This window comes from Strix aluco, chromosome 12 (assembly GCF_031877795.1).
Source record: "Strix aluco isolate bStrAlu1 chromosome 12, bStrAlu1.hap1, whole genome shotgun sequence".
Classification (NCBI taxonomy): Eukaryota; Metazoa; Chordata; class Aves; order Strigiformes; family Strigidae; genus Strix; species Strix aluco.
Window position 1 is genome coordinate 9,603,154 of NC_133942.1, and position 24,433 is coordinate 9,627,586.

The 24,433-nt window shown below is 37.6% G+C and overlaps 1 protein-coding gene across 11 annotated transcripts in view; it reads left to right on the forward strand.

Annotated features, from left to right (window-relative positions):
* OTUD7A (OTU deubiquitinase 7A) overlaps nt 1–22,559 on the forward strand; it is a 212,341-nt gene extending 189,782 nt beyond the window's left edge. For 10 of the 11 annotated variants that reach the window (XM_074837295.1, XM_074837298.1, XM_074837297.1 and 7 more), the window contains 5 exons: nt 192–319; nt 2,146–2,295; nt 8,717–8,831; nt 9,064–9,148; nt 11,108–22,559. In XM_074837295.1, coding sequence (XP_074693396.1) covers nt 192–319; nt 2,146–2,295; nt 8,717–8,831; nt 9,064–9,148; nt 11,108–12,541 — 1,912 coding nt within the window. In that variant the 3' untranslated portion in view covers nt 12,542–22,559. The remainder of the gene's footprint in view (nt 1–191; nt 320–2,145; nt 2,296–8,716; nt 8,832–9,063; nt 9,149–11,107) is intronic. The other variant, XM_074837304.1, reaches the window with a different exon arrangement.
* The last annotated feature ends 1,874 nt before the right edge of the window (nt 22,560–24,433 follow it).

A 24,433-nucleotide genomic window follows, 5' to 3' on the forward strand; every position in this document is an offset into this window, starting at 1 on the left:
TTTGGAAATAAAATAATAGCAACATATATTTTCCTTTCCAATTTCTTATATTGCCTGTTTCAATAATTGGAATATGTTTTACAGAAGAGTGGGAATATGAGTGACAAGGAAGAAGAAATATCTGCTGCAATGTGTTTGTTCACTAAAGTTTCAATGGTTGGTTCAAAAAGTTTCAATGCTGTGTCTTTCAGAGTTGATAATGCAGAAGATCCAGTGTATGAGAGTTTAGAAGAGTTCCATGTTTTTGTCTTAGCCCATATTTTGAGACGACCTATTGTTGTAGTAGCAGATACAATGTTACGAGACTCAGGGGGAGAAGGTAAGAGTTTTTTATTAGAAATTTGCACCTGTGTTAATTGAATCAGTCCTAAACTATCACAAACAAAAGACCCAGCTGTAACGTATCTGAGTGTTTATAGGATAGCTGCTGCCTTGGGGGGGGGGGAGGGAAAGAGCAAAATGATACCAAATTCATTTCTATTAGATAAAAGTAAAAAGTACAGGATAATTATGTAAGTCTCACTGAAAATCTGTTTATCCTAGATATTTACTATTAACAACCACCAAATTACAGACACAATACATTTCTTACTGGTCTAGGTTAACAAGGTTCTACTTTTGCTGTGTTATTTTGGTGCCCCTTAAAACTGCATAAATCAATCTAATCTGATTTTGAAAAATTGAATTCTGAATGTGTATATCTTGGCTTTTTGTTTTTACTCTCTTGCAGTCTCTCATTCAAAAGTTTCCACAATGTTTTATTCAGTTTGCACATGTGAGCACACAAATATAAGATCTATATATGGAGCCAGATAGACAGGTGTCTGAGCAGAACTTGAGGGATTAAATTAGTCTCTCTCCCTTTTACCATGAACTAATAGAATACTAATTAATGATAGTATGTTGCTTAACTAAAGGAGAATGTTTGGTTGATTAAAGGGAGATGTTAAACATGTGATGGAGTTTACAGAAATTTATTTCCACAGTAAAATGCTGCATAATTTCAGTTTCCATTCAAATTGTGAACTACAAGTAACGGTTGTATGATTGCGATCCGCTCTGACAGACTCAATCGCTATTGCTTCATTTTCTCATAACTTTTCCTATCCCAAATTGCCCTCCTCCCACATTTTCTTCTCCTTGACTCCTTGATTCTGTCACAATAATCCCAGTGTTTTTCTCACTGCTGGCCCTACGGACCAGCATGATCAAGTTACCTCAGTTTAACTGTTGTATGTACAAAGTACAGGTCTTCAAAAAGACTAGTAACTTGGTCAGATTTGGATAGACTCACCAAAATGTAGATTTATGCCTCAAAACCAATACTATTCTCTGTCCTAAAGTCTGGACGCAGCAGGCCTCTTCAAAAGAAAAAGTCTCTAGTAAAAACAATGCATTGTTTGGGTTTACTTTTTCCTTATGCTTATTTTGGAACTATTTCAGAAATAAGGATTCATATTTTCACAGCAAAAGGAAAAATAATTGATCAGAAGCAAACATGTTGAGAAAATTTTCCTGCCTAAACTTGCCATTTCCCATAATTATATATAAACAACTGTAGAATCTTTCAAAGAGCTTTGCCCTTACAGATGCAGCATCCCACTTAAATTCTACTTGCAGTTTTTTTTAACTCTTTCCTTACAAGTATTATATATACATACATACACACATTCATACGTATATGATGTGTGTGGACTATAAATACATTTGTAATGTTTCTTACAGAAATCTGTTAATGCAAGGCATGAGCAGAGTATGTTACCAAAAGAACTGATAGTGTATTTACTGCTGATTATTAGAAAATATCCTTCTACCTAGAAGTATTACAGGAAGGTACAAATCTGCATACATGTGTGAGTCATCAAGATTTTGTTATAAGACCTCAATATCTTTACTAGTAAATAATTAGAGCAAGGAAAATATATGTAAGAGCAGAATGTTTGCATTATTGTTCTTAGTGTATTTTCTGATGTTTTAATAATGGAATTTTACCTGTTGTGACTGTTTTCTGCACTGATTACTCCACTTCAGGCTACTCTCCTGGAGCTCTGAAAACATTGTAGCACAATTGTTACATACAGTAGAACCAACGTTATTGTCTGTTCTTTGACATACTTAAAAAAAAAATGTCATTTTTCTTTGCAGCATTTGCACCTATACCATTTGGAGGAATTTATTTGCCACTTGAAGTTCTACCTAACAGATGCCATTGCTCACCTCTTGTGCTAGCCTATGATCAGGCCCATTTCTCTGCTCTTGTTTCCATGGAACAAAAAGATCAACAGAGAGAACAAGGTATGCTATAAACAAAGCAACCCAAGGGTATATATTGAATGCAATGCACAAATTACTTTCTCCTACCTGTAGGTGTATTTATCAGAAAGGAAACAATATCCACTAAATTTTACTGCTGCGTTCTTAGGAGTCTGGGCGGTCTGATCACAAGACCAGGAGCCAACAACTCTTCAGTCCTGATCCTTGTGCTTAAACCTTTTCTGTCAGTTCCATATATGTCAATAGGTATCATCATAGTTACTTACTGTGCTTCTGGGTTTTTGAAGGCCTTTGCTAATTTGGGTTAATAAAGTGCTTAGAAGATTAAATGTGAGTCAGATCGCTATTGAAAATTCATGTAATGGAAGAATCTTTCTTCTAGTGTGCTAAATGCACTTTTCTCATTTAAAAACACTTAGCTGAAACGTTTTTTTCTTATCATCTTGCTGTCTTCTCTTTTACTTTGGAACACTGACAACAAAGTCTGACCAGATATTTCTGTGTCAAGTTTGAGCTTTCTGGATATGGGATTGGGAGTGACAAGAGCTTCAGGACTGGTTTTGTTCCTGCATCAGTAGTCTAGGAGCTAGCTGTAACTGCCCTTATTTGGAAGACCTGTTCGCTTAATAATAGAAAGCTGTGAGATTAACTGCTATCTGTTTTTGCTCCTTTTGTGGGAAAAGGTAAAGTATTTTGTCCAAAACACGGTGAGACGTTAGAAAAATTCAGTGGAGTTTTGCTGTTAACTATGAGTCATCTTTTTTTTTTTGCCTGATGACACTGCAGAGGTGTTCTAAATCCCTTATGAATGCATATACCTGTAAAGTAAACATGGAATGTGTGCTGGTTGTTGAGATCTCCTGAATGAATTTAATTTAGTCCTCCTTCCTAGAGACTAGTTTAGAGGCAACTAAATATCCTCCATTTAATTCCCTAAACCTCTGTGCATTTCATCTGATTTTGGAGTATTAGGCATTTTCCATGTTTATGAGACAGTCAGCATGCTGCAGCTCTGCAAAGTAGAGAGAAAGAAGTTCATTAAAATGATGCAAAAGATTCAAACTCTTGAACAAGATTCTGTTGTCAAATGCTTGTATGAAGATGTCTACATCTAGTTAAGTCATCCTTCTTGGAAGGGAGCAGAGAGTTTTTTACATGAGGTTGTGTGAGATGGGAAACACTCTACAAAGGGTTGTATGTGGTATTGGCAAACTTTGCGTTGGTGAAGAGGAGGCTGAATCATAAGACAGAAATGGAGAAGGTGGTTGATCTAGATGTCAGATATTCAATGGGAAAATCAATCCAGTCCACCTATACAGCCTTCAGTGGCACATTTTGGGGGGTGTTGTAGGTAGGTGCTTGACAATAGGTCTGACCTTTGCATTATACACTGGGACACTGCAGCTGCTTTCCAGCCCTCAATCTGTAGAAGAGCAGCCCTTAAGAAAATTTTTTTCACATAGGAACCATTTCCAGAGCAGTACACTGAGGTATAATGTGAAACACCTTGTGAGAAATGAAAGTCTGCAAAGCAAATTCATACCATTTTAATGCAATAATGTGATATGAATGAAGATACTGTTTTGGAGAGCCTTTTTAAAGATACTGTTTTGCTGTTGATGGTTGCTGATGATACGCTGCAGCCAGGACTGTAGTGTCAGCACGCTATTAAGTTAGCAGCTCCTGCATATATGTCTGCGTTACAAATTGTAGAGTTGTCTTGTTGTAGAACATGTCTCCATGTCTTTGGTCTTTGATCCATTTTAGGTCTGAGTTCTGTTGGTGGTGAAACAAGACAATTTCTGGAGTAGGCAGAGTCCATTTCTTCCTTTCTAACAGTTGGGATCAGAATAATATCAGTAGAATGACAGTAACCTCATTTATTTCAGACATGTCTATCTGCCTTCATACAGGACTTCATTATCACAGGTCTTACAAGAGCCTATGTGTGTAAAGAATTGGATTGAATACACAGAACTTAACTATCTCTGCATTAACTTTGCAGATAAAGTAACTGTCACCCTCTAAACTTCTTGCTGTTGTGGCATCCTCTAAGTGACAGGATTGACAAAAGGTAGTGAGGGAAACTACTATTCAGCTGCTCTGATCCTACCTCTCAGTATGTATTATTCAGTGATACACCTTGGTGCCACCTACTGAAAGATTCCTGATGTTACAATCCATATATTCTCGTTACACCCTGCAAGATCTGGGGTTTAATAACAAGCTCATGTATTTGATTTCTCCTTTGTTAGCGATAATGTTAAATACACTTCCTGTGGTTAGAAACTGCCTTTCTGTAGGATTTGCCTACACCTGTAGTCGTGCAGGAGAGGTGTTGGGAGAGAAAAAGCTACCAAATCTCCAGCACAGTATCAGTATGGTTAAATATTGGCTTTGTTCATGTATAAGTTCATCCAGGTTAATTACAAGGGTTGTTGAATCAAAATAGTATTTGTTTTGTATGATCCAATTTTACATGTTTTACTGCAGGGCCTTGAATACACAGACTTCAATTCTGTGGAGCAGCAGAGAGCACTTGGCATTAAGTCTGGGATGAAGGGAATGCTTTAACTTTCAGCTGCCAAGCTGGTTGCTGTTAGAGACTGCAGCAGTCTAACAGCAACCACAGCATTACTATTGTTCTTCAAATGCTGTGACAGGAAATAGATTGGCACAAGGATGCTCTAATAACGCCTATTTTTTGTACATTGTCAGCACAGACATGTTAGCAGCTTTGGCACAGAGGAAGGGAGAGCCACAATTATTAAGAGTCAGAAAACAGTGGCACAGGTGCCACAGTACATGGTCAGATTTTGAAGTATCAGAATGCAGCTGAGAGCTCAGAGCTACAAATTCTTAAAAGGAGCACCTCTGATAGCCAGGCTGTTCATAATTCTAGTCATAGTATTTGTACTCTAAACATGTAGCCAGATGTCAGGAGCAACATCTGAGGCTGTCTGAACTATTGCATGTACATACATAAATGTTTAAGCTGCTGAGAAGCTCTGTTGTTGAGAAGACAGTATGTCCTATATTTGTGAAATGTGTGGTCAAATAAATGCTGATGTGAAACTGTTGATGCCAAGTTCTGCTTTGGCATGTAGTCATTTATCAGATCATTTTAAGCACTACTATAAATGTATGTAAAGAGAAAAAACATGCTAAAATCCTCTTGTCTGGAGAGGATTTAAAATACTTTTTGACATGTCTTCTTTTTACCAGCATATAGCTGGCATTCTTTCTGATGATCATCAAAGGCCCTCTTGTTTTGAAATCCACAATGTCTGATTGAAAACCTATAAATAATTTTGTAGTCATGCAGGTTATAGTTACACAGGTGTTTCGTATATTTTTAATGGAAAATAAAGACCAGCTCTCAACTGCCCCTAAGACTGCTTCATTGAACTTACACCCTCCCACACTCCTGTGCTTTGTCAGCCAGTCAGCAGTGAAATGGCTGCCCACAATCAGTTTGGAATAGTGTGAGAGGTGTGACAGTAATTTTTAACAGCAGTATGTCAGTATCTGTGTCAGCATTTTATTTTACTACTATTTTTAGAAATAGTTAAAGTGTTCTGTATAGAAGATCAGTAATGACACTTGAGGCATAAAGATGAGTGCTGGGAAACCCTGTGACTTCACAGCACAGAAGGCAATACACCCATCTGATGAATGGCATGAAAGTCCTGACCATATGTCTTAAAACTGCCATGGACAAAATACTGCTGTTACTTTTGACGTATCCCATCTGTTGGCCTTAGGACTTGTAGACTGTGTTTCTAGTAGTGTGGTTTCAGCTAGAGAGCATGCAAAACCAAGTGTAACCAAACTACCACACCAAAGTCACAAAATCTCTGATGTGGCTGAGCATCAGGAATCATCTGCTTTAGAAATGAATGTGATGGATCCTGCTTGCAGTCCTAATATTAAAATGCTTTTCTATCAGGAATGTGAGGAAATCCTACAAGAAGCCCCAGCTATCAGAGTTCCCTGACAGTGAGGAAATCTCTTGCAGTGAAGATAGAATTTTAAAACTCCATTACTTTAGTGGATACTTTTTGTATGAACATGGTAGTGCTTCATACCAACCTCAGACTATCCCTTAGAATTAGTATAGAGTTTCCACTCAACTCAGAGTTTGAAAAGTACTACTTATCAAATTTCTGTGTGAAGATGGAGACTGTGTGTATCTTAGCATGTACATTAGTTAAGACAACAGTGACATGCTATAGACAATCAGCTCTAAGCTTTGTTTTGTACTTAGACGTTAAGAATGTCATAAAATTGAGTACCACTAAACATTTTTAATAGGTGTAATTTTAGTATCAATAGAAACAGCCAGCATTAAAAAGGATTCCTTAAAAATTTGTTTATAAAAATGATTATTTATTGAACTATGTGAAAACTAGTTAGTTTCAGACTGTCCGTAGAAAAGAGACTCAAATTTACTTTTTGAGGTTTATATCCCAAAGAGACCAACTCAACTTTCTGACAGTTCTTTGGTCCAGGCTTCCCAATATCACCTGCCTTGGGGTGACATTCCCAGTTCCCTACAAAGCTGTGCCTGTAAGGTCAGGTGCTACCAGAAGTGGAAGCGTGTTGTAAACTTAAAATACTGCTCTTTTCTAAGTTGCCTTCTTCCTTTAAACAGTTGATGTATTGCTTTGTAAGGTTAGTTGTAAATCCAGTCAGTACCTGCTGGTAATTCAGTTAATTGGCAGAAATGTGTTTTCCTTGGGAAACCTGATCAGTTAATTGTGTTCTCAGTTATTCTAGCCCCTCTGCTGCAATAATTTCATTGAATGCAGCAGGGTAACCCCTCATATTACACCAATAAGTGTTAAAAAGTGTATTCAGTTGTCACCTCTGCTGTACATTTCTTATGTTCTTGTGCTTCAGGAGCTCACTTTACAGTGTATTTTGAACTGTAGAGTTAGACTCTCTGCTACTTATTCACATTGAGTTTCTTTAAGGAGCTAAATTGTCTTAGAATATTAATTTCAGTGCTTGCATGTTACAGTGGTGTCCGCAGCTAAAGTTGATTCATCTCCAGCTGTTCTATACTTGCAGTTAATATGGGAAAAATATTTCAAGAATTACCTACTATAAGCAGTAGGGGGCAACGTTTCCATTAAATTTGTAGAGGTCTGACCTTTTTATTTCCAGTCTGCAAAGATGAAAATATATATATATATACTTTCTGCAGTTGTTGTCAAACTGTCTGAACCAAATACTGACTTCACCCTGTTAATCTAAAATGCAGATTAAATTTCCTGCATTCTGCTAGGTGAGGAACAATATTTAACCAAAAATGCTGTACCTTTGTTTTGACAACATATGTTTTCTGAACTGCAGAAAAGATGATAAACAGCATATAACCAATAAGTGCAATCAGTTTTCAATAATTCAGTGCCACGATGTTTGGGTGATTCCTCCAGGTTTCTTCGCCCCTTGGATTTGTGGGATGAATACCTAGGCAAATTCCTTAAGGGTTCTAGTACAGAAAATTAAATTCCTTGATTGGTTGTCAGAGGAGCAGCAGTGACCTGCACCATGCTGAGGATCCCCCCCAGTCCCTCAACTGCTTTTACTTTTTTTTCTGTAATGAAATGGAAGCAAATTGGTGGCTTTAATTAAAGCTGACAGTGTTTTTATCTTCGTTTCTTGCTGGTGATGAATGATAGACACGCTGTAAAGTCAGAGTGCAGTCCCTGCATGCTGAGTGTAAAGCAGAGTCATTAAGATACGTGTCAGAAGGCAGAGCCCTAGCAGAGAGGGGGAAGGACAGAAGAACCAAAACAGCTAGACAGTAATGCTGGGATATAACAGCAGTAATGGCCTTTTCACTACACTCAAGACAGGCCTCAAATTGACCTCTTAACCCATATATATGTTGATATATGCTCCTCAATTATGTTAATTCACAGTTTGAGTCCAAAATCGCTGTAACTGCGTTTTGCTTTGTTTCTTAATGCTGCTATCAATATATTTTTGTTTCTTTGACAGTGGAAAACAGAGAGACTAAACTAAAAAGACAAAATAATTAACAAGTATGTGCATCTGTGTGAGAGACAGGCAGGAATATTTCAACTTTTTATTGCTTTCTGCTATTCTAATGGCTCTGTCTCCAGGAAATGTTTATTGTGCATTACAAAATAGCAGTGTTGTTCTCCCAGAGGTCTCCCCTCCTCCTCAGGTGACTATCTTTCACTCCAGGAGCAATCAGTGTATTAACCTTTCCCTCTCTTCTATTGCACAAATATCAAAATAGGGAAATGGAGCCTGGTATAAATCATTTGTGGTGGTCTGGAAGAGACAATTCTGCAGCACACTCAAATTCTGCCCTTCTTCAACCAGTTTTGCTGCTTTTCACAGCTGAATCATTCTTTTTGTCTTTTTTGTTCCCCCCATCCCAATCCTTGTTTCTTCTCTACTTCAGCGGTGATCCCCCTGACTGACTCTGAACACAAGTTACTGCCTTTGCACTTTGCGGTTGATCCTGGGAAAGACTGGGAGTGGGGAAAAGATGACAATGATAACACCAGACTGGCCAAGTAAGACCTTTCTGTAACTTTAGTGTTAAGCAGTAAAATGTCTTGAGCCATACCTGATTGAAGTATAACAGAGAGGGCTTTGTTCACGCTCTCTGGTTACGTGGGAGGAGACATGGGTGGGTCTCCAGCTGATGGTCTCAATTCAGGCTGCTGTTACATCTCTCCCTGTTAAGAAGTATTGCGTTTTCTTTCAGGCTTTTTGACTGTTTGTTCCCTTCTTTTTCATCCTTAGTTTGATTCTGTCTCTTGAGGCAAAGCTTAATCTTCTACACAGCTATATGAATGTAACCTGGATACGCATACCATCTGAGACACGGGTAAGGTAAACTTCCCCCTCGGTCTAACAAGATGAGAGATACGAGGCACGACAGGGTGTTGTGTAGGGTAGGCTGCTTGGACTGGCCAGCTGCCTGGAACACCTCAGTGTCCTAGCAGCAGGGACAAGTCACTCATGGCTCATTGTCATTGCAATCAGGCTTATAGATATTTTTTTTTTCCTAGTTGTTTTAATAACACAGCTGCCTGTATATTTTTTGCAACTCATACTCTGTTCTGAAATGTATTTTCTAGCTTAATCTTTCTGTTACTTATTTCAGTAGTCTGTGTAGTTTGGAAAAACCTTAAAAGAGACCTTTTCTCACCATTGTTTTCTCAGAACTTTGGCTTGCTATCCTAATGACACTGTTAGGTTACCAATCCCAAGTCCTTTCTCTTTCTGAGAATACATTTGCACCCCTGGACAGCTCCCAGTTTAGAGTGGCTGACAAAAGGCCACAGACTGGCACTGAACTGGAGCCTGGTTCTTTCAGAAAGCTATTTTAGAATCATGCCCAGCTGGCACCTAGTCAGCTGCAAATTTCTCTGCAAATTACATTGAATACATTTAGGGGTTAGTCTGGAGGCAAAAGGTTGCTAGGAGAGGATGGAGGTGATTTAGACAGCCTACACAGATGGGATTTGAAAGGAGGAACAGAACACAAAAGGAGAAAGCATTTAACAATCTGCAAGAGGGGAAAAAGCCATTTTTTGACAGTTTCTACAGTGGTAGCTACCACATCAGAAAAAGTAGAGGCAAAATGGTCCTGTAGTTGTAAGCTGTGAGCCTGAACCTTGTGGGACCTGGGTTACCTCTCCCTGCTCCACACTTGCCACATGAGCATGGTCAGGTCACTTTAGCACTGATTTCTTCCTTTGCCAAGTGGGGATAACAGCTCTGCTCCTGACTGGGTGGTGGGGAGCTCAGGGATCCCAGAGAGGTAGAGGACATTTAAGTACCTAGGGACAAGAAGCAGGCGTGCATTTCTGTACTGGAAGTATATACATCTCCAGAGCTTGGGTTTTGGGTTTTTTTTGTTCTCTGAATCATTATGGTTAGTTAAATGTTTCGTATTTATCTCTAGCAGATTTTAGCTTCATGGTGCCTGAAATCAAGACTAAGTTTTGCAGGAGTAAATGAACAGAGCCACATTTTAAAGTATCCTAGGATCCTCATTATTGCATTTTCAAGAAAGATGTTTTATCACCTTAAATATAAATTGGAGCTCAGACTTCTGAGACCAGTTTTATCTGCATTGTATTTCCACCAAGAATGAATTCCTCATTGTATTCCTCAGTCTACTTGCTGAAGTTCAATGTTTAATATTTCAGGCAAGATGTTTAGCTTTGGTGCACTGTACCTTTAATTTTCATGCACCAAAGTCCTGAACAATGAAGAAATCAATTTAAATAAGTTGGGTTTTGAACATAATGAATTTTTAAATATTGCTACATACAGGATTGTTGCTGCATCCCCCTCACAGCTTTCAGCAGAACCTCATTTCCCTTCCATCTATTATTAGTTCCTTTCCATGCTCTCTGTCTCCCCCCTGGCTGAGAGGTGGCCTGTATTGTAGATGCTTCCTACTGAATGGCCAGTCTCTGTATGCTGGCCAGCACAAGCAGGGAGGTTGTGCTGCAGCCTCCCCCTCGACAGGAGCACTAACTCGCATCTCTCCATCATTCAGACACTGATTTTCACAGAACCTCTGAATGACTGACCTCTCTTCTACAAATGTGCTTGAAATGAGCCAAAAGCTACTGTAGGAACAAGCAAGATACATAGTCAGCACAGCCAAATAAGCTTTATTTGGTGAAGAAACCAGGCTAAAATGTCAGTGCATAAATTAAAAAGTACATTTAAAATCAGTGTCAAAATCTATATTGGATTTTTTTTTTCCCCACCAAGTCCTTGTATGAAACTGATTTTGCTGTATCTAATTATAATTACTTTTCCATAGCAGGCCCCTTTGGCTCAACCAGAATCCCCTACAGCTTCAGCCGGGGAAGACGTTCAGTCTCTGGCTGACTCAATGGACTCAGACCGAGATTCCATCTGTAGTAATTCCAACGGCAATAATGGCAAAAACAGTAAAGAAAAAGAAAAGGACAAACAGAGGAAAGATAAAGACAAAACCAGGACGGATTCAGTTGCCAATAAAATAGGAAGCCTCAGTAAAACCTTGGGAATTAAGCTGAAAAAGAATATGGGTGGTCTTGGAGGCCTGGTGCATGGCAAAATGAGCAGAGCCAATTCAGGGAATGGAAAAAATGGTGACACAGTAGAGAAAGTCAAAGAGAAGAAGTCTAAGTCTCGAAAAGGGAGCAAAGAGGAATCTGGACAGTCTGCAAACACTTCTCCATCTGAAAAGACCACTCCATCTCCAACTGACAGAGCTAGCAACTCACCCATTGAAAAGATGAACACTAAATCCTTCTCTGACAAGCAGGCTGACCCGTGGAAGTACAGCACTGACGTGAAGCTCAGCCTAAATATTTTGAGAGCTGCCATGCAGGGTGAACGAAAGTTTATTTTTGCTGGCCTTCTTTTGACCAGTCATAGGCATCAGTTCCATGAGGAGATGATAGGCTATTACCTGACCAGTGCACAGGAGCGTTTCAATGCAGAACAGGAACAGAAAAGAAAGGATGCTGAGAAAAAGGCTGCACTGAATGGGTCATCTAGTAGGAAACTGGAGCCAGAAGCATATTCAAAAGAAAAATTAGAAACATCTCCTCAGGATAGGGCATCACCTGTCTTGCCTCAAAGCCATACTACTCAACTGGTTTTAAAATTTAAAGATCGCACTAGTCCCACTCCTGGGTCATTTTCTTCACCTAGTAATGGTGCTAAGAAAAGCGGACCCATTCCGGTATCTGCCCACTATAGCCATACGCCACCTGTTCAAAGGCAAAGTGTCATCCATTTGCATGATGTCAACTCCAAGCCATCGAGCTTCCAAGATGATACCTACAAGCCAGTGGTTGGCACCTTGAAAACCTGTGCCACCTATCCCCAACAAAACAGATCACTGTCTTCTCAGAGCTATAGCCCAGCCCGGATATCCGGTATCCGTACAGTGAACACAGTGGAATCGCTGAGCTATGCCATGCCTACTGAACACAAGTCTCAGACATACACAAATGGATTCAATACTGGTGATATTAGAGACTGCTTAGAATATGCTGATGAGGATGCTCCTCAGACCTGGTTGAACAATGATAAAAATCAAGGCAGAAGCACAGTTTGCCCAATATATTCCATCCAGCAGAACCGCTGTAAGAAGGAGAACTGTTCCTTTTATGGTCGTCCTGAGACTGAAAATTACTGTTCATACTGCTACAAAGAAGAGTTAAAGCGCAGGGAGAGAGAAAGCAAGGGACACAGGCATTGAGGATTCTTCCGTGACTACTTAGTTTTACCATTTTCTTACTTACAAAGTAAACAGTGTTGAATTGCAGTAAAAGGAATCCTTAAAAAAAGAATAAAGGATTGATGAGTAAATAGTGTCTAGCTTTTCGCTTTTCCGGGGCAATGACAAAATAATAGGATTAATTTATCATAAAAAATATTATTTTCCATTTTGTCAGTGTCTTTTTTACATATACTGGTAAGCTGAAGGGTTGTTTACTCCTTGTCAGTGCTGTGTATATGTTTGGTCAAAAATTTACTAATGGTGCCTGAATTTACACTGACATCACTCAGGTAGTAGAATGATAGGGGAAAGTCATAATACCGGAGATGTGGTGTAGTAGGGTAGTATCTGCCTTGCAGACATTTGAAATTCTATAGCTATTATGAGAGTATTTTTTCCTCAGTAAAACCCAAATTTTTCATAGCCTTTTTTTTCAGGACAGTAGTGATCTTGCATACTGCATATTTTTAACATGGCAGCATATTGCATTACTACTAATGCTTGTACTCACTTCAGTCTGAAATGGAATGATTCTGGGAAAACGGGAGTGAAAGGTCTGAATTCATGAGGGCTGTAGCTCTTCCTAATTTCAAGTTCTTACCAGTTATTTCTACATTTCCATTAAAAAGTAGATTTGAACCACTTTTATTTGTACTGAATTTTTAAACATGTTTTATAAAAAATAAATTATGACTTGCAAGACTTCACATCACAAGAAAAACCCACACGGTATAGTTTTGGGCATCTGAATTTCAGTAGTATTTTCATTGCTGTTAAAATTGAGAGAAATGTTAAAATAAAACTGAAATATAAAAATTTTATTGGATTTTAAAAATTTGTTGACCAGGTAGGAAATTTAGGATCATTTTAGAGCTGAATGAACTGCTTGTCAAAACAAATGTATTGCATCAATTGATTCCCTTAGCCATTGCATGAATTTAATAATTATCTATTTTTTACTTTCTCAACATTATCGAGTGATAGTTATTGCAAATATAACTACTTCTGAGCCTTTCTTGAAGACTGTTGGCTCCACCTATTTTTGAGTCTTCTAGAGTGATTTACTTACCCACCAGGAGGTTCCAAGATGGCTATAAAATACCTCTAGTATGAATGGCAACTCTGAGCACAGATTCGCACAGGTCTGGTATCCAATATTTACCTAAGTATTTGCAATACTTTTGAAAATAAAACTTTGCTCATAGAATCACTTCTGTAAAGCAGACACCACAAATACTGTTAAAGTAGATGTATGACATTAGGAAGTTTTCTTGAGTATAGTACTTGTTGGTTTTGCACCTCTCCACCATCAACTGGCGTAATGTAGTAAGAATAGATCTTTAGTGTTGTTATACTTGTAAGCGATGGCTAATTTACTGTTTACCCACTTTTTTTTTTTTTTTTTTAAAAAAAAGAGCTCATTTTCCACAAGTAAGTGAAGTACTGCCTTCAAGACTGCTTACTCTGCCACCTAAAGGTGCAGAATATGAGTTCTGCCTTACTCATTATGGAATAGCACTTTTCTGGCCTGCACAGGAAAGATTCGTTGCCAAAGAGTCTTTGTTTCTGATTGTTTTCTGCTGTACCCCGATTTTTACTCTTGACATGGGTGGCACCATTTCTCTTGTGTACAGTTAATTCTAGTTAGCCTTGAAACCAAGCCTAAAGTAGTCTGTGAAACAAGATACACAGATTTATGCTGACGTGTACTAGCTTTCAGGAAAAGCACATAAGCTTTTTCTAATCTCCCACTGAAATTTGTGGAACTGAGCACATACTTAAAATTGACCATATCTTTAGGTTTTCTGCTGGTGGGGAGGTTTAAAGAATAGTTTCAAAATAAGTCCATTAGCCACTCCTAAGAAGTCATGGTCTTCGCCATGTTAGCTGTTCCATGAATCCAGACCTGTATGTCATATTTCTTGCCATATACTGAGCATACACTAAGTGTCACTGATTTTGTATTACTTCATAAAAGGGAAATATAGGTATGCGTTAAAACGGTTAAAACTCCACATGACTTCTGTCCTTAAGGTAAGCACATTCTAAAACCCATGTCTCCAGTTGCATACAGTGGTAAGCATTGTGTCCATTTTTGGTTAACTGTTGTAATTACATGTAAGTTCTTATTGCCAAAGAAATCTGTGATTGCAGATTATGCTAAAAAAAGCCAGATCATGTTAAAACAAATCAAATATCGTGATTGTATTTGTTGCTGAGACTGAGAAAACTGACAGGATAAAACTTCATGAAAAAAAGAAATATTTAAGAATTCTTAGAGCATTAGAGTAGCAGTAACATTTGATACTCGTGAGAATTGCTTCTGTGTAAAGTTGTGCTGAAGAAATATTATATTAGCAGCAAACTACACCAGCCCATGTATTTAAGTCAGTTGTGGCCTTTCTAAATGAGGAAAAAAGTTAACAAACAGCATGTATGTAAAAATAAGAAATTACTATGAGAATTTGCTGTTCCCCATTTTTCAGAAGAGTTGTTTCTATAGTATGTTTTTAAGATCTACTACTCACAAAAGAGAGATGTTTACAGCTGGTCACTATTTAAATAGATTACTTTGTTCTAAATTATTGAATAGATTGTACCTGTATGTTAGATTATTTTGAAAAATTAATTGGTCTTCTCAATAGTAATAGGCTTGTCTGTATAGAATACCAAGCTTCAGTGTTCATTATCATCCTCAAGTCACTCAGATATTTCCACAAATACTTACCACTACTGGATTGCTCATTTTAAGATACTTGTTACATGAAATACTGACAGAACATTTTTTAGTTGTGCATGTTTCCTGAGAATCCTTTTCTTTGTATATCTTTGAATAATTTCCTTAATATTGCTGTTTTCTTTTAGAACTCTCTTCAAATATCCCACTTGTCTCTTGTCCCTTAGCACTGAAAAGAAGTTTCAGGCCTACAACACAATTTGCCCGTTAAAATCTGCCCATCTTTTCCTAGTAGCTGTCCTGTTTTCTGGATAAGTAATACTGTGATTTTTTTTCTATTTCTGAGCTATTTGTGGCAGTTGTCTAAAGGGGATACCATAGTTGGTGTTAAACAGTCCAAACATGCAGAAGAGTGCCGCCTCCTGAAGGAGTGATTGTCCCATTAAAAGAAGAGACTAGCTATAAGGAAATTTTCTACCTGTTTTTTTTCTGAGAATTCCCAACTGCTCATGAGTTGCATTAACTAGCACTGAAAGAAGTTGTGTCATTCCTTAGCTAGGTGTTAGAGGGAATGTATTTTTCTCTTGCACTAAATGGCTAACCTTTGACTGCTCTTTTAGTTTATTTTTCCTTACATTGAAAGCATATGTAGCACACAGGCCAGCAAGTCCTTTTCTGTGCCTGATCTGCCTTCTCTATACCTTCCAGAGCCTGTTAGAGTTACCGCTTAGTCCCAGCTGTACAGAAATCAGTTTTGGTTTTGGAAGACCCAATTAATTTCTTCTGTTAGCTCAAGTGGCTGCAAAACACATGCATATTTTTGCATTTGTGTGTGCTTTTTTTTCCCCTCTCTTCTTGATAGTGATTCATTTATCACTGTTGTCCAGATTTAAAAAGTACAGACTAAATCCTGGGTAGGCTACACCTTCCCAGAATAGATCCAAAATCACTGGAGATACTTAGGTTGGCGGAAGCTGGAATTTTTTTAACGTGTGAATGTGCAATTTTTCTAATTAAAAAAAAAAGGCTTAAACTCATTATGCCGTTTTTTTACTTTGTTTGTAAACTGATACAAAGGTCTCTTCGTAACAGAGAACACCTGTAATACATAATGGGTTTCTGTCACACTTTAATATAAAGTTCCATTTAAAATGCTTTATAAAGAGTTAATAAACTATTGCTAGACTTTACAAGTATTTTTTCAGACGTGGGTATCAGTTGTAGCATATGGCTAACAAGCAGCTCATTCAGAAGGTGGTGTAGATTATCAAAAGTAACCTCAGATATTTTGGATTTTAAAGCAATGGATTAACCTTTTGTTATTATGGTTCATTAAGCTTTATAAATGCAATGGAAATACAGTGTGTGACCCAGCTTTCTTTAGCAATTAGTTCCTTCTTCCTAAGTCAGAAGTAACATTAAGGGGTTCAGTGAAAGAAAGATGCTGTACTGGGAAAGCTTTGTGTTGCTTATTTCTTAAGAAGTCTAAGCAGGCCAAGTGAAGTCTTCAGAGTCATCTTTTCTAAAATTGCAAAACTCATGATGTGAGCAGTTACTTGATACAGAAAGCATTGAGGAGAGATGCTTAACGTGGATTTGTGCGCCATTTGACTGCAGATCAAAGCAGTCTGCTGAGGCAATATCAGTCCTTGTACATATAGGCATATTCAGGGTAATCTACTTCTCGTGTGATGAATGTGTAGATATCAAAAAATGCACAGCACAGATCTGACAAAATACTGCCCTCTAACTCTCTGATTCTGCAAACAGTTACACAGGTGCTCAACTTCACCAATATGAATAGTCTCCCTGACATCAAGGAGACTGCTTATTTTCAGAAACTTAACATAACTGTTAAGAAGAAGCTTAAATGTTTGTGGGATCAAGGCCTGAGCCTTTAGCCAGTGTTTGTTCCCCTCTGGCTGCATGATGTTACTCTTCCAACAAGAGAATCAATGAGAATTTTGCCTGAGGAGTAGAGGGAAGCCTTAGGCCTCTTTGGGCTAAATCTGATGTCCTCTGAAATCTGTGGGCAGATTCCCGTTAGTGGTGGGGGCCTTAAATCAGGTGCTTCATGGACACACAAAACGCAAGCTGAACGTGAAAGTAAAGTATGAGCCAGTAAGGGAGTAAAGTCTTCATAACACTGGTAATGTTTTGCACAGGTAAAAACCCATATGTTAATAGAAACCACAATAATCTCAAATAAACATAGGTCCAGAGAAGCAAAATAACTGATGCTGATTGTAGATGGCTTTTCAGCTTAGTGTTTTTTAAGTCTCTGTCAGTGTATTTGAAGAGTATTTGTTTTAGGGTATGGCAGCTTACGCAGAGGATCACCAAACAGTATATAGCATAGAATTTAAACTATTTCAGTAACAGACACTAATATCTATTTTAATTTGCACATTAATTTCCAGTGTATATGACTAAAATACTATATTGTTAAAAATGAGAGGAAAACAACACAAAGGTGTTTGTAAGTATGTTCTGTTTGTAGACTTAAGGCTGTATTATGTTGGAATTTTACAAGCCAAGTTTAAATTGTAATATAGAAATTATTTTTATATTATTTTCAAAATATGCTACAGAGCAATATTTTGCGCCTTTATTATAAACAGGGTCATCATCTTAGTAGGTTACCTTCAGAAATGCTGGTAGAAGTTAACCATGAAAAGAAAGCTTTGTAAATGTACTTGTTGTTTCTAACTGCTCTGTCTGTTGTGCACATCTGTATCTGATGCGAGTTGAATATACAAATTTTTTTTAATTGAAAAGCTTTAAATTTTTCTTTATATATTTTGGTACAACACTATTCCTCCCTATTTAATTCCACTCTTCCTTCCAGTCCCTACCAATAGCCACTTTTATAAGCAGCTTCTGAATAAACATTCATCTGGAAAGTTTTACCAAATGAAACATTTCTGCGCAGATACTGATTGACTTGGGACATTCATAATACACCCTGAATCCATTGCAGTAGGATGACTTTGCTTTTTTAAAAAACAGAATCGGAGATTTATTATTCCTTCAAAATGAAATTCAAGAATTAATAACCAGTGCAGTCCTTTAGCCTCTGTGGGAAGAAAATCACTCTAGACTGTAGAAATGTCATCCAATAATTGGCAGATACATTGTGTCTTAATAGATATCAAATATGCATTAGTTCTTGCAGATTAAAGTGTTCACATTTTATTTCTTCATAGTTCTTTGTACTGTACGTGTCAATTACTGATGAACTGTGCAAAAAAGACTTTGCAAACTAATGCATACGTTAAGTTAGAAGTCAGTCTAGTTTTTAGAATTCCATAACTTTTGTGGTTTAGTTTGTTGGGGTTTGTTTGTTTAAGAATTACTATTAAAGTATATACTGCAACCAAAAATGTCAAATCTGGATGCGTAATGTTAAGATTCTGCATCTAGGTTTCTTCTAATAAATAGACTGGTTTTAAGATGTACTGAGCATCAATTTCTGTGGGAGCAAAAGCTTTTCCTTGGTTTCAGAAAATCAGGTGAGCATTACTCCAACACTTTTTCAGGGCTTTTCTTTATTAGTCTACACTTCTTTTCAGTCTGTGGAATTTACATTTTCTCTTTAGCGATTTTCCATGTGTGAACAAATAATTGGGCTTATTCATAAAGTGATTGCTTGAATATGGAGAGACTTGCCTTGTACCAAAACACCATATAATTGTCCATTTAACTCTTGCATTCTTAATGGGGCTAGTGTATTCCACTGATTTTCAGGGGGATACAAGACCTTTTTTCTTGGATAACATGATCACTCTGTTTTGTTTGTTTGTTTTTCCTCTCAAGTGAATATGCTGTTCTGATTGCTGTTTTATCTCCCATTACCTGAATGCATGTACTGTACCAAGAGAATTGGAATGGCTGATGCACATTTGCACTGTGGAACATGCGATATGGGTAAAAGCCACCATGTTCCAAACAGCCTTAAAATTATGACTCTCTGGGGACCGAGAGTCACTTAACTGGATGCAGCTTCTGTCCCACTTCCTCATTTAACCATGACTGTAAAACACTCTAGCCTGCTGTAGTCTGTGTAACTGTGTGCATATTCATCTGAATAACTGTAATCTTAGGAGAATTCTTTCTTAAAAAAATTGTTATTCTTTGATAAGTGTCAGTGTGTCAGGAAACCTTAGTTAGAAGAGGAGATGGGGTAAAAATAGAGAGGTAATATTAGCTAGCGGAGTAACCATGGCACCAAAATACTTAAAAAGAGGGAAAATAGTTAAGATATATCAAAAAGTGTCAAGACTGGAAGTTTTGTACATCTTCCTGTATTCTGGGAAAACAGAGTTTTGTCGTTTTGTCATTCATCTCTGCATCTAATGTAGTCTCTTACTTTGTTACAGAGGTTTGCTATTGGGGAAGAAGGGAGAGAAAAATGACAAGTTTTCTTCCCTTAAACAAAGCAAATTCTTCTCTAGTGGCAGAATCATCTTCGACTGCAAAAATATGATCCAGTGTTAGAACTAAACTGTGCCTAACTCCTGTGTGCGAGTTGTGTATTTCATTTTCATTTTGCCCCTTTCAAATGCTGTGGGTTTTTTTTAAAAAAGGCAGGGGGGAAAGTTTAAAGAATAAGATTGTATGATAGTGACCCAGTTGTTCCTTTGTTCACATGCAAAATCAATATAAACATGAAAACAGAATTACACTGGAATTACACTGGAGTTGCACTTTCCCTCTCGGGCAAGCTGAGAGGTAAAAGCCACCTTTTTAGGTAAATCCCAGGTAACTGCTTTGCTACAAAATAAAATTAGAACCCCTTGGCACAGAAACTTTGCCAGATGAAGCCTGACAGTATGTCAGGAGCCTGAGAGCCATGGCCAACTGAGCCAAAGCACAGAAAGTCTGGTCATTTTTGCCTTTAAAACAGATACAGTTCATGCTGGCCCATGGTGTCCGAACAGTATCTTTGCAGTGAAGATGAAGTGGAACATTGCCTTGTTGTCATTTGCCTCCAGGTTTAAGTAACACAAAGCCTCTTCCCCATACTTTTGGTTAAAATATGCAGAAGAAATCAAAACATGGCATCTCAGAGAATGCCCTACGTCTCCTTTTAATGGGCTTGAATCAGGTATGAATTGAAACACAGCCATGTGGGCGTGACAGAAGCGCTCTCGTCTAAACTTTGCAAATTGTGTGCACTTATGTTTTAATACTAACAGAAATCAAGCAATGATTTTACTGTTTATTTGCTCAAGATTCTGAGTACTGTAAATACGGTCTTTGTATAATGCACATAGTGTGTGTACAGTACAAAAAATGCTTTTCCCTTGGAGCTGCTCAAAGAGCTTTGCATGCACATGATACCAATCTCTGTTCATTCACCATAAGCCAAGGAGAACAAACAGGATTTAAGCCTAGATTAAATAATGAATGTAATTAGCCACATAGACCTAAGCAGCTCAGAGTTCCCAACCATAGTATTGCAGGCCAGCTTTGACAGTTTTGTATAAAACTCTATCCCAGTGATCTAGATTAGGTTTGTGCTCTTTCCTGGGGAGGAGCAATTACCTGTGTCTTTTCCAAGCCCATTGCTCTTACTCTGCTAACTCCCTGTTGTATTTGTAATGTGCCAGTCTTACCATGATTCAGCTACGAAGCAGTTTTTCAAATCTGTGTAGAGCTCTTGTTTTCTTCTTGGAATCCGCGTAGAGCTTTATTTTGCATTCAATTTTAAGACATGAAACACTGTTATAAACTTTTCATAATGCCTTGAAGTTGACTGTTGTGTGGCTGAAAGACTTTGTTCTCCTTGGAAGGCCTCATTCTTCCTCATTGGTTCTTGTGACTAACATTTTTGTATGGAAAAAGTTGAATGAAACATTGAAAATATAAATGCTGTTTACATGTATTTCTGCCATTGGGTATACTTTATCTTTTTTGTTACACAATTCTGTGTTGTTAAAAACCAATGCCTCTCAGATACGTGAAATCTTGAAGGACAGCCTGAATTATTACACACAGAAGGTGTATGTAGCTAATTCATAACTACTTTACTATTACTATTGTATAATGTGCCCTCCCCAAATTGTTTGTATATCTTTTTTGCTATTGCTAACATTTTTCCTTTCATCTTCTAATTCCTTGGACAAATTCCAAAGCTCTTTGTCCTTGAAGCCTGTGGTAGATTTTCCAATAGAGAAGATTTGGCTTTCTCAGTTAGTTTGCATATAGAGTGGCTTGTCTCCCCAAACAAGAATTAAAATAACACAGATGTCACACCCTTAGTTTATAGAAGTTCATTTACTCATTAACTGAGGGTCTCAGTTCAATTATAACCAAAGTCAATTATATAAAGTTTAAAAAATCAGGACAGGTAATGTGACTCTTTCTAATAACCTAGCAAACTCAGCATTTTTAAAACCATAGAAATGTACAATAAATGTATTTGTACTTGAAGTCCATATTTCAAAGAAAGATAGTAGTTGGCTCTCACTGGGGCTTAAGTAAATGTTAATAAGGAATAAAGCAAGTCTCACTGATTTTTGTTGGCTAGGAATTCAACTTCTTGGTAATCATAGCATCCTTCCCATTTTTCAGAGTCTGAGTTTCTTCTTGTCTTCTATAAATTTATACTATTTTAGCAAAGATTGATTTAGGATTTCAATACACAGTATAATAGATATATCAGAAATTTATTTAAAGCTAAAGTGACTTTTCAAGTTTCTCTGTGTTTGACCATTTTCATGCAAAACTTTTATCCCGTATGAAAGGAGTGAATTTATCTTTTCCCATCCATTCCCTATTCATAATTTAAAGATGCCACAATTGGTTGCAGTCACTTTTGTCTGCAAACAAAACAGTTGATCATTTTTAAGCTGACTTCATATCATCTTTAAATCCATTGTTCAAAAGAAACCAGAGCATTAATTACCATTAAAGGATAATGAATAATTTTTGTTGTGAAAATTGTGAGTTCTTGAGAACCTTTTCTACATGCAGTTTTCATTCAAATTCAATTTAAATGTCATTTTTAATCTGATCCATACTTTGACAAAGATGATGTGTAAGAGCTGTTTTTAGCAGTTGGATTGTTACTTTGTAAAGTATTAAAGCACTAAACCGATTTTTGCAATAGGTAGTAAAACTTGCTTTTGTTTTGAAAAACTTCCAGTTATAACTGTCGCACTTTTTATAGCAGAACTGTATTTAATTTCTTTCTTTTATGAAAGATTACTCAAAGTAACTGATAGCTCTGTAATCTGTGTGAATTGGCTTCTCCATTATTTGAAACTGAGAGAAGCTATAATGCCTATTCAATAAAATTAACTTATTTCTAAAGTATCCGCTTGCTTGAATTCTTGTTTGTGCTTTTTGTGTACTCTTCTCAGTGTTATGCTGGGGAAACACTGAAGCCTAGAAAGGACAAGGGACAAAGGAGCATGGGGCGTGCTGCAAACCAGGGAGGGGTAATTGGCTCATCACAAGCTTTCATTCTGCTGCCATAAAGTTCACTCAGTTTGATTTCAAGATTAATTTGCATCAGTTGGATAACTGACAATCTGAGGCAAAAGCCAGAAATCAGGCACTGGGAGGCCTGTTCAGCTTCCATTTTTACAGAGTATTCCTGATTCCTAGGCTCCAAAGGCACAAGGTCCCTCCATGCAATGAGGAGCAGTGCTGCCATGTCACTGTGCTGTTGTAGTACAGGCTGTGCTGTGATTGTCAACTGTTACTGTGCACAGGAAATTTGTGCCTGTGTAATCAGACAGCAGACAGGTATTTGTCAAACAACTGGTTTTGAACTACAGGGTTTCTTCAGAGAAATCCCAAGTGCTGAAGAAATCATAGTAACGTGGTTAAGTTGTTCCAACAGTTAATTAGCCTTTTTCAAAAAACCCCTTTTGTTTCTTATCTGAATTTGCCTAACTCCAGTTTCTGCTTTTGGATCTCATTTCACTCCTGTCTGATTGAGGAGTTGTCTGTTGCCCTTGAATTGCTTGTACCCTCTGGTGGGCCCATCCCTTGACCTCCTCTGTATCAGGCTAAGCAGATTGTGCTTTCCAAGGCTGTTGCAAAGGCTTATTTCCAGTTCCTGGCATGTAATCTTTCTCATGCCTGTGCTTCCAGCCTCCTCCACCATTTTAACATCTCCCTTGATCTGTAGATACGTGAACTATGAAAGCTTTTTGTGAAAAACACTCCAGCTCCAACAAGAATTAATTCAGGCAGACTCTGCTGCAGACAGTATTAGCCTCTTCTGAATTAGTCTCTCATTCTCTATATGAAGTGATAGCGTCTGCATTTCAGTACAAGTTTATTTCCTAAGTGAAATTATTGTCTATTTATTCACAAAGATGTCTTTAGTCTTTCTGGCCATAAGATGTACCAGGAACTCTCATTCAGCTGCTCCTTGACCTAGTACTTTTGAGTCCTTGCTTCCTGAGCTAGAGTCCTCCATCTGGTAAGTATAGCCAACTTGTTGGTTTTTTTCCTAAATGTCTAAGTTAATTTTGATTGTATGAAACAGACTTGGTTTCTTTGTACCCAGTTTGCTGAGCAATCCAGAAGATTACTCTGTATTAGCATCCAGTCATTTAATCTCCTAATATTACTAGTAATTCTTTAAAGCATTTTTCCTTGTTGACTGATAAAACTATTAGTTTCTCTCTTGAGACAGTGGATTGGTGATTAATTATTTATCAGTTAAACTTCTAATATTGTCAAGTAATCTAAAAAGTTTTGAAAGGGCCTGTTTTTTAGAACATAATACCAACTTTTTTATTTTGCCCTTCTTTCATTCTTGATTGAAGTTCCATATTAAACACTTTATTATTGCGCCTGCGTTCACAGCATGCATTTACCTTCAATAGTTGCTGTTTGATATCATCTTGAATTTGAATTGAGGATAAATCAGATAATAAAATAGTTGGGGGAGGGGTGGGATAAAAAAAATCTTTGAGCATGTCTACCCGTTCTGCAGATCTCAGAGGTTTCTGTCTACTAATATGCCGATCTGCCGTTAGGATTTCTGTTCTTCCTGGTGCAAACTTAAAAACAGAAAAGAAGCTAAGGGTCAGCACACCTAACTCAGTAGAGGCTATGGGCTTGCTCAAATCTGTGCATTTGGTGAAGAGTTTTCTTAACTGGCATGACTATTTTCTAGGAATATGGTTCTTAAATATAAGGACATTGTAATATTAAAGTTATCTGCCTGG